Raw genomic sequence first — 11,108 nt, 5'->3', positions numbered from 1 at the left:
ATTTATGACATTTTAATTAAAGGAGGAAAAATGCTTCAAATGTTCACGTTTTTCTTTTAGATTGAATTTAGTACATTTGCTCGGTTTGGGTTGCCATGCAACTATTATGAGCTGTCAGTACCTATTATAAGTGTAAAGCAAAGTCTAATTAGGTTTAGCCAAAGTTTTGCAATCTCTATAAAAGCAATGTATCTTTAGAAGTTCTAATTACCTTTTTTGGGGCAAATTTTCAAAAATCTCATCTTTTTTTTTTGTTAATTTTTTGTAGCATCAGAGTTCTGCTGCTGCCTGGTTTGTTATGTTTAGTTCACGTAAGGACACATGTGACCACAAACAATCACATGACCCACTGACCTGCTTTGGTTATTGGTCATCCACCTAATGGGATGCTGTCAAGCACAAACCAAGCCTTTTATTTATTGAAAAGGAAGCATAAATATTTTTAGCCAAAAAAAGTCCAGCAGGAAATACTTAATCTTCAGCTACTCGTCAAATGACTCAGCAGTGTTTGTGTTCTGCTTCTACAGAATATGGATAATTCTGAAAGAGTCTGCATGGCTTAGTGTTTCCCTCAGTGAGCTGGGAGTTCACAGCATCTGCACTCAGCACAGCTTCATCCAGTCCAGTGGACAGTTTGACCAGTTCTGATGCTTCATGGTTGACAGCTGAGATGCAGAAGGAACTTACTGGACTTCAGTTTTTGTTGAAGAAAATACATGCAACATCTGGTAAGGAAAAGTGTCTTCTTTTAGTCTTTTTTTTTTCTTTTAACCATCAAAAGGTTGAAAATAGCTGCGAAAAGAACAGTATTACCAGAAAGGGAAGTTAAAACTGAGTAAATGTTTCAAAATACATTTTGATTTTACTGAATACTCACAGAATTAGATCAAATTATGACTCCAGAGAAAAAAAATTAGAAGACCAATTCATTTACGTGCCTTAACTCAAGCTGATTTTTTTGTCACTCATTTTTGTTATACAAGAGCTCTTGTTTAATCAAGAGAATGAATTGTCACATAAAAACTCTGTTCATATGTGTTGTTTTTGTAGTATGGGATGAATTCATCATTTTTTCCTCTGTTGATGAAGATTGACTTCTGTTCCTTAAGCTTTTGTCCCTAGTTACCCTTATGGGTGCATACGGTGAAAAATGGTCAAACCTGTATGAGGAACGCAGGTAGCCCTCACTAAAAATAAAGGTCGTAGACTGCTCAGTGAACCATAGAGAGAAAATGTTCATACATATTTTTTTCTTTGAGCATGCTGCAGACGACAGGTTATAGTGAGTACTTATCAAACATGTAAAAGTGAGCGTTTTCCTTTTTCAACCCCCCCAAATCTTGCAGACTGCGCAAGGAGTCCATTAGTGCTGTTCAAGTGATAAGTCCATACTCTTTGGGTGCAGCCTGACTGTGAGAAATTAGGAAATTAGGCAATTAGAGTGTAGTTTGTGTGGATCTTAGCATTTGAACACAGTCAGTATGGAGCTAGTACTCGCTCCTTATTAACAAGTAGAGTGATGCTAAAGAACAACGTACGACAGCATCACCTGCACATCCTATAACTTCTAACATCTTTCTAAATACTTCATGATACATTTACCCCAACAATGGTACGTTCTATTTTCATGACGTATCTTAAGGTGACCGTATGATCCTCAAGGGAACTGCAAGACACGCCTTCACCCCCCTTTAAAATGCAGCCACTCCTCCCTATGGCCCTCCACGGACCATACAACCCAAAAACCCGCAGCACTCATATGGGTCAACCCCAAAATGAGTGCATGTGACTACGGCTTTAAGTCTAAACCCCTCCCACTAAAAACGGATCGAGGGAATCTGTCAATCAGACATTGGAGGTGGGGCTAGCGGGCACCACATGCTTTTATTGAGGCATCTGATAGGCCAGTTTATAACTTGAATAACTTGTGATAAAGAAAAAAATATATCTAAAATAAATGGATTATAAAGAACGTGCTATTAAGAAAGCATCAGATCAAGAATGATTATTCTGACAAATAAAATGACGGAAGTCCATGGGACTTTGGCTTCTTGCAACCAATGGGTACTTCCTATTTAGAACAAAAGAGGGGAGGGGTTTCTAAGTCCATTAATATACAGTCTATGGTTCCTACAGTTTCTTCTTGACTGGCTCACCTCAGGTTCCTCGACCACAGCTTATGATTTTAAGCCAGAGACTGCCTTGGTGTCATTTACAGCTCAATTTCAATAGCATGACAGTTTATTTTCTTTGGCATCTCCTTCCTCTCTTCTCTGACCTCTACCAGCAGATGGCATATCATCCCGAGTACGGTTCTGTCTATTGTTGAAAGGAAACCGTTTTCTGCATCGTTGCCTTCTGAATGCTCAGAACTGAGGATTTAATGAAGCTTTGATGGATTAATTCAAGGATATTCATTTGCAATGAACTGGAAAACAATTGAAGAATCATTTTCATCTTCATTCACGCAGAATGTCGTCTCTGTTGTCACTGATCTCTAGGATTTCCTGGATTTTGTCTATAGCTTCACTTTGGGGCAAATGACCAACCCTTTTAAGAGTTCAGTGTAATCTCAAAATACATGATCCGTAAAGGATTGTGGAAATGGCAAAGTGGTGTTTTGCTCTATTTAAACGGAGCCACACAAGATGCACTGAAAAAAGTGATTAGAATGCATGCTGAGTGAGTCATTACAAAGACTACTCACCCCATACTCCTGATCTATGAGCTCAGGTTTGACCAGGAAGTCTGGATATCCCGTCATCACCATCATGTGCTTCAGCTGGGAAGAGAAGGATGGCGAGGGGAGGAGAGGCGGAACATCGTGAGTCATGCTACTCTGTCCCTCATTCACTTATAGTTACTAATAACCACTCATACATACTTGGCTTTAACATTATCTGAGAACACACACAAGCACACGCTTGCAAAAGCATGCACATACATCAGCTAATCAGGCAACCCCAGTGTAATAGGATTACAGGGAAGCTCTTTATATTCAGCATGGCCCTCTAAAAGGATTATAACTTTAGACTGTAAAAGAATTGGAAAGGATATCTTTCAGTGCAGACCCTAAATCAGCACCACAGAGGGATCCCGGATTAGGCAATCCTCACTCTCAATGTCAAGCCCTTGATGTATCCTATCACAGTATCTAACCATGCAATCAATCAAGTCTCCCTGAGAAAAGAATCACAAAGAAACAACTAAGTCCCTTTGAAAAACTAATGAGATCTGGCAGAAAGTTGTGATTGGGATGCAGAGGCGGATTCGGGCTCTGGAACCTTTGCTCGCGCTGCCTGCTTGGTGGCGTTATCCATCCAGTCCAGCTCGTGTAGCCGGAGGTCCAGGGAATGCTTTATGTCGTCAACCAGTTCCTGCACCTGCAAGGAGATTACAGCATGAAGAAACTTGTTTTTATTATTGCTCTAAAACACAGTTCCTGTACCTGCTTACGTATAAACCGGTAGTATGACTTGAAGTCCCACTCTGATCAGTTTTTGATCTATTCCAAAGTGTTCACAGTAGTCTTTTAATTATGATTATGCTGTTTCAGTCAAAGTCAAAAGAATGTGTCGAATGTTAGGACACAGTTTCTGCAGAGCAACAGGAGTTCATTAGAAATTCACCTCTGAGTTGAGGGCAGGACCACTGATGCGAAACAACCCTGGCTCCTCTTCCCCTTCCCCTTGGTGAGAATTCTGTTTACATACTCTCCCTCTAGCTTATAGCCCCTCACACCCCCAAGCTAACATTACCGGTGCAACAAAAATGGCAACTCATGTGAAGTCATGGCAACAGAGAAAAAAAGGAAACACAAAGGTGAAAACTTGAGCAGTAAGAGAAATGTATTGGCCTTTCTCTCCAGATCACAAAGAATGAGCTTTTCTTGCAACTTACATCCAATTCTCAAAGGTTAGATGGTAGCAGCTACAGATGGTCTTAAACCACAATGTTTTTTTTTAATGAAGGAGTCTTCCCCTATAGGTAGCATTAAGGGTGAATCAGACCGGCGGTCAGGGATTGTTTTTTTATGTATTTCTCCATGGCTTCACACCTAGGGCCTGATGTATAAAAGTGTTTATTGAGAGGGTTACTATCAGAAGACAGCTCTATTGCACAGTCAAAAACGTCTGAGAGAAGATAGAGAGAGAGGGTGTTAAATTTGATTAAAAACTCTAGGTATTGAAATTGCACCTTAGAGAGGTTATTAATACCTTGACCTCTGTAAGATATGAGATATTCTTTGTTTTTCCTCTAAGGGTAAGGTAGTTCTCATAGTCCTAAGACAAATCTACAAGCGTGATGAGTTCCAGCACAAAGTCTCTCCAGTTATACTTCTGACCCGAACAGGAAGCGATGGTCTCAAAGTGATTGTCCATACAAGGGATTTTGCGTCAGTGGTGTTCACAGCCATTACATAAGCATTTATGGCCCGGACCTCCAATGGAGGTGACAGCAGCCAACTTTCAGAACAGAGTGCGTTTAAGAATTTCTCGTCCATGAAATTACAATCAGCTCCAGAATCAATGAACGTCTCTCCCAGAACAGGAAAACCTTTAAAGTGGAGAGTAATGACAGTCCTAACGAATACAGAAGCACAAGAAAAAAAAACAGTCTGGTCATCTTCCCTCCTGTTGAGCTTTTTTTTGGAAAATTTGGTGCTTGGTGATCTGGTTCAAGGGAAAAGCAGCATCATTGCTGCTGAAAATGATGCCTCTTCTCTGGGTAAACCTGCATGTGCTCCAGCAGAACGGAGTAAAGAGTCTCCTCCAGACCCAGGAAAATGCAGTTTGGCCAATTTAGAAGAACTGATCATGAAACTTTGGTTACTTTATCTTTTGGTCTCTCTTATCGTTTGACTGGTGAGCACTGTCAAGTCCACTCAGGGGGGGTCACGAGCTGCCAAGTCCTCCTTTGTGTCATTGATTCCTTGATAAAGGCGCTGAATGACTCCAAAGTTGGGTTGCTGACAAAGTCTGACATTCAAAGATCAAGACGTCCACCGAAGGACTTATTTGAGAGTTTATGTAGGTGGAGTCCAACTCCTTGTGCAGGGATCATAGGACCAAAAACTCTTTAAGGTGAAAAAACGTAATCTCTCTTTTTTGTTTGCATTCTACACTGGTTAGCTCTTCTAGAGAGTAGTGATGTTCCAAAGATCTTCTCACAGATGTCAGAGAGAAAGAAAGGGGTTGCAGAGTGAAACAAATCACACATTGGTTAATGAATGACCAGCATATAGTGGAATCTCTCAAAAAGTGCTCTGGTGGAGGCAAACAAGGCTTGTGACCACACTTGATGAGTCAGGACCAGCAGCAACAACAGCTTTAGGTTTGAGAGTTTGACTGAATAACTTGAACTATATCAGCCATGCCAGCAGAAATCCCTGGTCTAATTTATCATGGATCTGTTAACATGCATGCCCACTCCAGACCCATTCTGGGTAGAGCAGTGAAATGGTGTCTGGACAGACTCAGACTGTAGTGAACAGTACAAATATAATCAGAGGATGCCAAGAAAGGAGGACCAAAAAAAGGATGAGGATCCAAAATCGTAGCACACCTCAATTGAGTAAAATGATTTATAACGTGGCTGAGAAAAAAGCTAAGGAACATCAAGAAAACACAGAAAATTTTTGTTTTGAGTTCAGCGCCAAGATCCTTGACCTCCAATAAAGGAGGTCAGACTGATAGAAGTCTGGTCTGGACCCCACCTACATCAACCCCAACAACATTAAACCCTCTCAGGACCCACAGCTTTCTTGTCATACATTTAGAACTTCTTTTTTAATGTCATCCTTGGATTTAAAGCCATTTCTTTACTGTCTGGTTCCCTTTCTGGTGGTTACTTGAATGTTAGAAGCAGCTGGATTTGGAATAATAAGACTTTTCTAACCTTGAATTTAGTTAATGTTTAAAAAAAAAGTACAAAAAAGGGAAAGAGGAAAAAGAAGACCCTTTAATCCAAGATTGACCAGACAACAAAGAAAGACTTTTAATTCTTCCTCTTAGAAGTGATGGGAATTCTGCAGCATTTATGGCCAGTGAACTGGACCCTCAACGGCCCATAGAGGCCATGAATAAGAAAGAAGGGGAGAAACTTCTTGATTTTGAAAAGCATGATGAGCCCCATGATGCTGCTCATCATTTTAAGCGTTGTAGTAGAGATTACAGTTTAATATGCAATCATCATAAGAGACAATAACCAGGACCGGTTCAGAAGGTCTTTCTCCTGCTGTAATACCTTCAAAACTGATCAAAGCCCTTTAATAAATCATAGTTTTCTTAATATGGCCCATTGAATATTTTAGAAAGATAAAATTAGTCTTCAGTGAGCACAGACACAGATAAAACAGCTCATCTGTCAGGGACACATGCACTCCTCAGCCACAGCGCCACCTTCAGTCAGTGTGAAGAACCCAAACCTTGGCCTTGCTCTGTGAGGAAAAGTGCTGCTGGACGAACAGGGCTCCCAGGGCCATGCCGAAGTGTTTGTTGGTCTGCGTGAGGCAGAGCCTGCTCAGCTCCAGCTGGTGCTCCGTGCCGTCATTTTCCCGGGAAAACTCATGGATGGTGCTGCGGAAGGCCGTGGACAGGTGCTCGCTCAACGCCGCCACGATGCGCCAAAGCATGTAGTTATGGAGGACTCTGGACAGAGGAGAAAAAAAGAATTATCCATGCAGGATTTTATTGATAAATCTATAAAAGTCTGGAAAAACTCTGTGAAAAAGTATTTTTAAGGCATTACATATTTTCACATGCTTCCACTCCTTTTTAAGAAATTCAAATCTGTTTGATAGACTTAATGAATTTAATTCTGAGCTCTATATATGTAAAAATATGTCTATTTATGATTAAGAGTAGTTATAATACAGTAAATTTTTAACCTCTTGACCTTATCACCATTCGATTTTTTTAACCAATTCCTTATTATACAGTCAAAGTTTCTTTCTAATAGGCCACTGTTTAAAAATGTTTCAAAACCTTTTTCTGACAAGATTTCTGGATCTAGAGAGAAAAGTTAAAATAGATTAAAAAAAAACTATAGGTTGCTAAAGCCCAGCAAATATCCCTCCAAAAAAGAAGCAGCAGAAGGTTGTGGAAAATGTCAAACAAGAGGAGTGAGGAAAAGAAAAAAAAACATCATGAATATATGTATTAAAGCTGTTCTTCTCCCCCAAACGATGGAGTGCTGCTGTGTCCTGTGCCCCCACTGGGTGCACACATCTCATCTGCCCTGCAGGGACAAATGCTCCTTTCTCCTGTTGTGAAGCTCCCTGCAAACCTCAAGGCATGTTGTTGTTTATCCTCGTTTTTCCTGGTGCTTTTCTCTATGCAGAGAAGATATTAGGTCAAAACTGTCTTGGCAGCAACGACGCCTGCAGGTCCAGGCAACTTGTTGAGAAGTGAAGCTAATTGATGGGTGAAAAGATGTAAACTGGAAGAATGAAGCCTGGATGGGAAATATGAGGAGATGGAGTCTGAGGAAAAAGTTCCCAAGTAATGTGAACTTTGTTCAACTTTGGTAAATATATAGGCCGTGGTGCAGAGGTAGAGCATTCAACCTCTGCTCCTCTGTTGAAGTGTCCTTGGGCAAAACACTGAACCACGATGCTCTCGGTGGTTATAGGTTGGCACCAGCGTTTGGCAGTGAAGCTGCTATCAGTGTGTAAATGAGTGTGTGATTGAATGTGACTGTTAAGAGCTTTTTGTCTTCAAGGAAAATAGAAAAATACAGTGGGACATAAGCGTAGATCACATTGCTAAAAATATTAAGGATCACAGTGACAATTAAAATACATACAAGTATATGCCATTTAGCATTTATAAAAAAAGTAAATAAAATAACAAAAAATGGAACATTTCGCAAAACAAAAGTAATTTCCTAAAATCAAAATAAAATTTTAAAAAAGAAAACACAAGAAACCTGATAATATGGGACATTGGTGACTGGATGTAGATATTTAGTATTGCTTCATGCAAAGTAACAAACGAAACGTTGGACAAAAGTCCACATCAAAAGTTATTGTTGGGACTGCACCACGTCCCGTTAGTCCTGTGTGAGCACTCTACCTGTGCATGCATCTTTAGTAGGGATGTGTATTGGCAAGAGTCGTTTGATACGATATATATCGCATGACACGCATCACGATATATCCCAGGACTGTACCAGAGCCATTTTTCACAATTTTTCATAGAGTATAACTTGGAAAAAACTACCTGCATATTAATACAATTTCATGCTATTAACATACTACGGTAATTGTATTTTATTTCATGCTTAGCACTGCAACTACATGTAATAATTAATTAAATGTTGTCTTGTCGACATTTTAAATTGATACAAGTATTGCCATATGAAATATTGCAATATATCGCCAAATCGATTTGCCCCAACACCCCTAGTCTTTAGAAATACACAAACATGTGGAAGCCAAATTAATGGTTAAACAACAGCAGCTTTCGGTTGTGGGAAAAACAGCAAATCTCACAGTGAAACAGAAGATAATCCACATGGAACGGTGTAATAAAGTCCCAAAGGTACAGCATTTGAACATGCATGAGTCACAACTGTTATTCTACGACTTCCTCCTGAACAGGAATTAAGTAGGAACTCGTCGATGAAAAGCAGCTTAATGCCACACATTAGGAGTTAGTTTAATAAGTCATGGAGCATTTCTAGAAGTCCTCAGCAATAATGATGTAATAGCAGTGAGACTAATGGCTCTAATTTGCTCAGATTTGGTAAAGATTAACAACATTTGAAAGAGTGAGCAGTGGAAAGAGCACAGTGGCTGCTTGCATGTTTGAGAAGCGAACCTGCATGGTGTACTTTAACAGCAGAAAGGCAAATTCTGCTTTTCCAGTTGGTATTTAGGCAGCGATTTCTGAGGGACGACCATCAGCTAATGTGAAGCAGGTCCAGTTAGGATTCTGTGTGTTTGAAAACCACTTCTCTTCTATCCCCCTCCATGTCTACAGTTAAAAAACCAAAATCCTGTTTTAACAAACACTGAAATATTGTGAGGATTAAAGCTAATGCATTCCTAATACATTAAAAAAATATATTAGAGCTTGTTTTCCAGGAGATAGCCATGACCCTATTGGTTAGTGATTGGTGATAGTCTCTTCTACTGAGGGATACAGATTCATTTGTGTGTCTATCTACTGTTTTTCCTTCAGTATTGAAAGGAAAATTCTTTTTTTTTAGAATTTTATTGTAGAAGAGTCTGTATTGCAGATAATTTTTTAAACTTTAATTACCACATCTCAAAGGAATCCTTGAAAATCAAAGAAAAATGTGTTGATCATGAGGACTGATTCTTGATGAATGCTTGCTTAACTGTATCATGGCTTTATTTGGCGGCTTACTAAAAAAAGGAAAGAGTGAAAAGTGTTCTCAAAAGGTTCATATTTACAAAATTCAGCAGCTTTTTGGTTTGACCGTCACTGCATCCCAACAGCAGTCAAACTCTGACCATCTTCTTTTGTTAGCTCAAATTCACTTAAAGCCTTAGACACATGCACATATAAGGTAGTTGACCCGTATGGGTCCTGTGGTTTGGCCTGTGGAGGGTCGTAGAGAGGTTGCCAGATTGGGATGTCTTTAGTCTACAGTTTCCCACCTAATTGAACTGGTTTGATTCTAAATTTGCAGGCAAACTTTTCTTGGGCAAGTTGTGGTTGGATTGACAGTTTTTAGTTCCTTATCGAATAACATTTTAACCAATCTTTGATTACAACTAATGTGCTAATTATAGCTGGACCATAATAATAGTGGGCTAATTGCTAATTTAAGGAGAAAATTAAACTGCGGTGATAGACTTAGCGTGAAAATACCAAATTGGGTAAAATATAAGAGGAGTTACTGAAAAGAGGCAGTGGTTTTGTGATATGGATTGCACCGTCAAAAACTTTTAAGGGCTGAAACAAAGAAGCACAAAAGAAAACGTCTTCCAACTGTCAAGAATTTTATGGTGGCATCAATGTTAGTGCTCAGATTTGTGACGATAAGAAATGCCGTGAACTCTGTACTGCAACACATGCTACTTGCCACACATCAGTTAATCCCCTGGTTGACCTGTCTGACATTCTGCAGGATAAGCTTGGAGCCTTTCAGATGCACAGAACCATGGGAGAACCTCGAGTTCTCTGCTCTTGGTACCTTTCCACTGTGTTCTCTGCATCTTTGAGCGTCTCCCCCTGCTGAAACACAGGGATGATTGCGGGCTTACAGGTGGAATCACCGAAATGACCCCACATTGGCTGCAATGTTTCAGCTTTCAGAAACAGTTGGAAGTGTTAAGGATTTACAGCAGCCCAAAGTTCATTTCCATAGTGTCACTACATACTAAAAAAGTAAAAAACATTGGATCAATTAACAAAAGTTCTGTAATTTGCTCCTTTTAAATGTATTGTTCTATATCAAATACAAAAAAATTGAGATTAGTCAGCCATCAACTTAAATTTTTTATTTTATACAAACTAATCATTTTAAATTAGTATTTTTTTAGTATACACTGCAAAAAGTGAATCTTAACCCATAAAGACCCAGACTCATTGTTCCTTAAAAATAAAAATATGTGGAAAACACCTCAAACCAAGTTGACACCAGAAAACATTTTACCGGTAAATATTTCCTGTTACGCTGATGTCACTATGGGTTCTTATGGGTTAAGAAAGTAAAAAAAAAACTTGTTTTACAAAAAGGTTTTGCAAGAAAAATTATTTTATTAAGAAAGTTTTTCAATAACAAAATAATCCTAAGAAAATGTCTTATTGACAAGTTTTTCTTCTTAAAATAAGAATTCAAAGTAAAACCATTTTTCTGACCCCATATTAGAGATTTTTTGCTCATTTAAAGATTTTTTATTTAAATTTTGAGCATTTTTTACTTATTTCTAAAAGTGTTTTAGCACAGTACAGTAAATATTCATAACACTTTCCGCCCTTTCAGGTGAATTAATTACAGATTAACTTATCTGGAGTTTTTTTGTGGGGTCAGGTGGTCTTTAGAAAACCATGACCATGACCGTCATCTGCAGCATGTCCATAGATAAAATGTGCATGAACTTTTTCACTCTATGGGTTCACTGAGCGGTCTAC

General features: G+C 39.1%; 1 protein-coding gene across 2 annotated transcripts in view; it reads right to left on the bottom strand.

Annotated features, from left to right (window-relative positions):
- The window catches only part of LOC112149976 (endothelin-converting enzyme-like 1), a 54,948-nt gene that overhangs the window by 20,339 nt on the left and 23,501 nt on the right, over positions 1-11,108 (bottom strand). For both annotated transcript variants that reach the window (XM_024277996.2, XM_024277997.2), the window contains exons 7-9: positions 6,428-6,650; positions 3,285-3,383; positions 2,708-2,782 (exon numbers count right to left, since the gene is read on the bottom strand). In XM_024277996.2, coding sequence (XP_024133764.1) covers positions 2,708-2,782; positions 3,285-3,383; positions 6,428-6,650 — 397 coding nt within the window. The remainder of the gene's footprint in view (positions 1-2,707; positions 2,783-3,284; positions 3,384-6,427; positions 6,651-11,108) is intronic.

The sequence above is a fragment of the Oryzias melastigma genome, linkage group LG13, assembly GCF_002922805.2.
Source record: "Oryzias melastigma strain HK-1 linkage group LG13, ASM292280v2, whole genome shotgun sequence".
Classification (NCBI taxonomy): domain Eukaryota; kingdom Metazoa; phylum Chordata; class Actinopteri; order Beloniformes; family Adrianichthyidae; genus Oryzias; species Oryzias melastigma.
The sequence above is the reverse complement of the archived record's forward strand: the minus strand, read 5'-3'. Positions and strand labels throughout refer to the sequence as shown.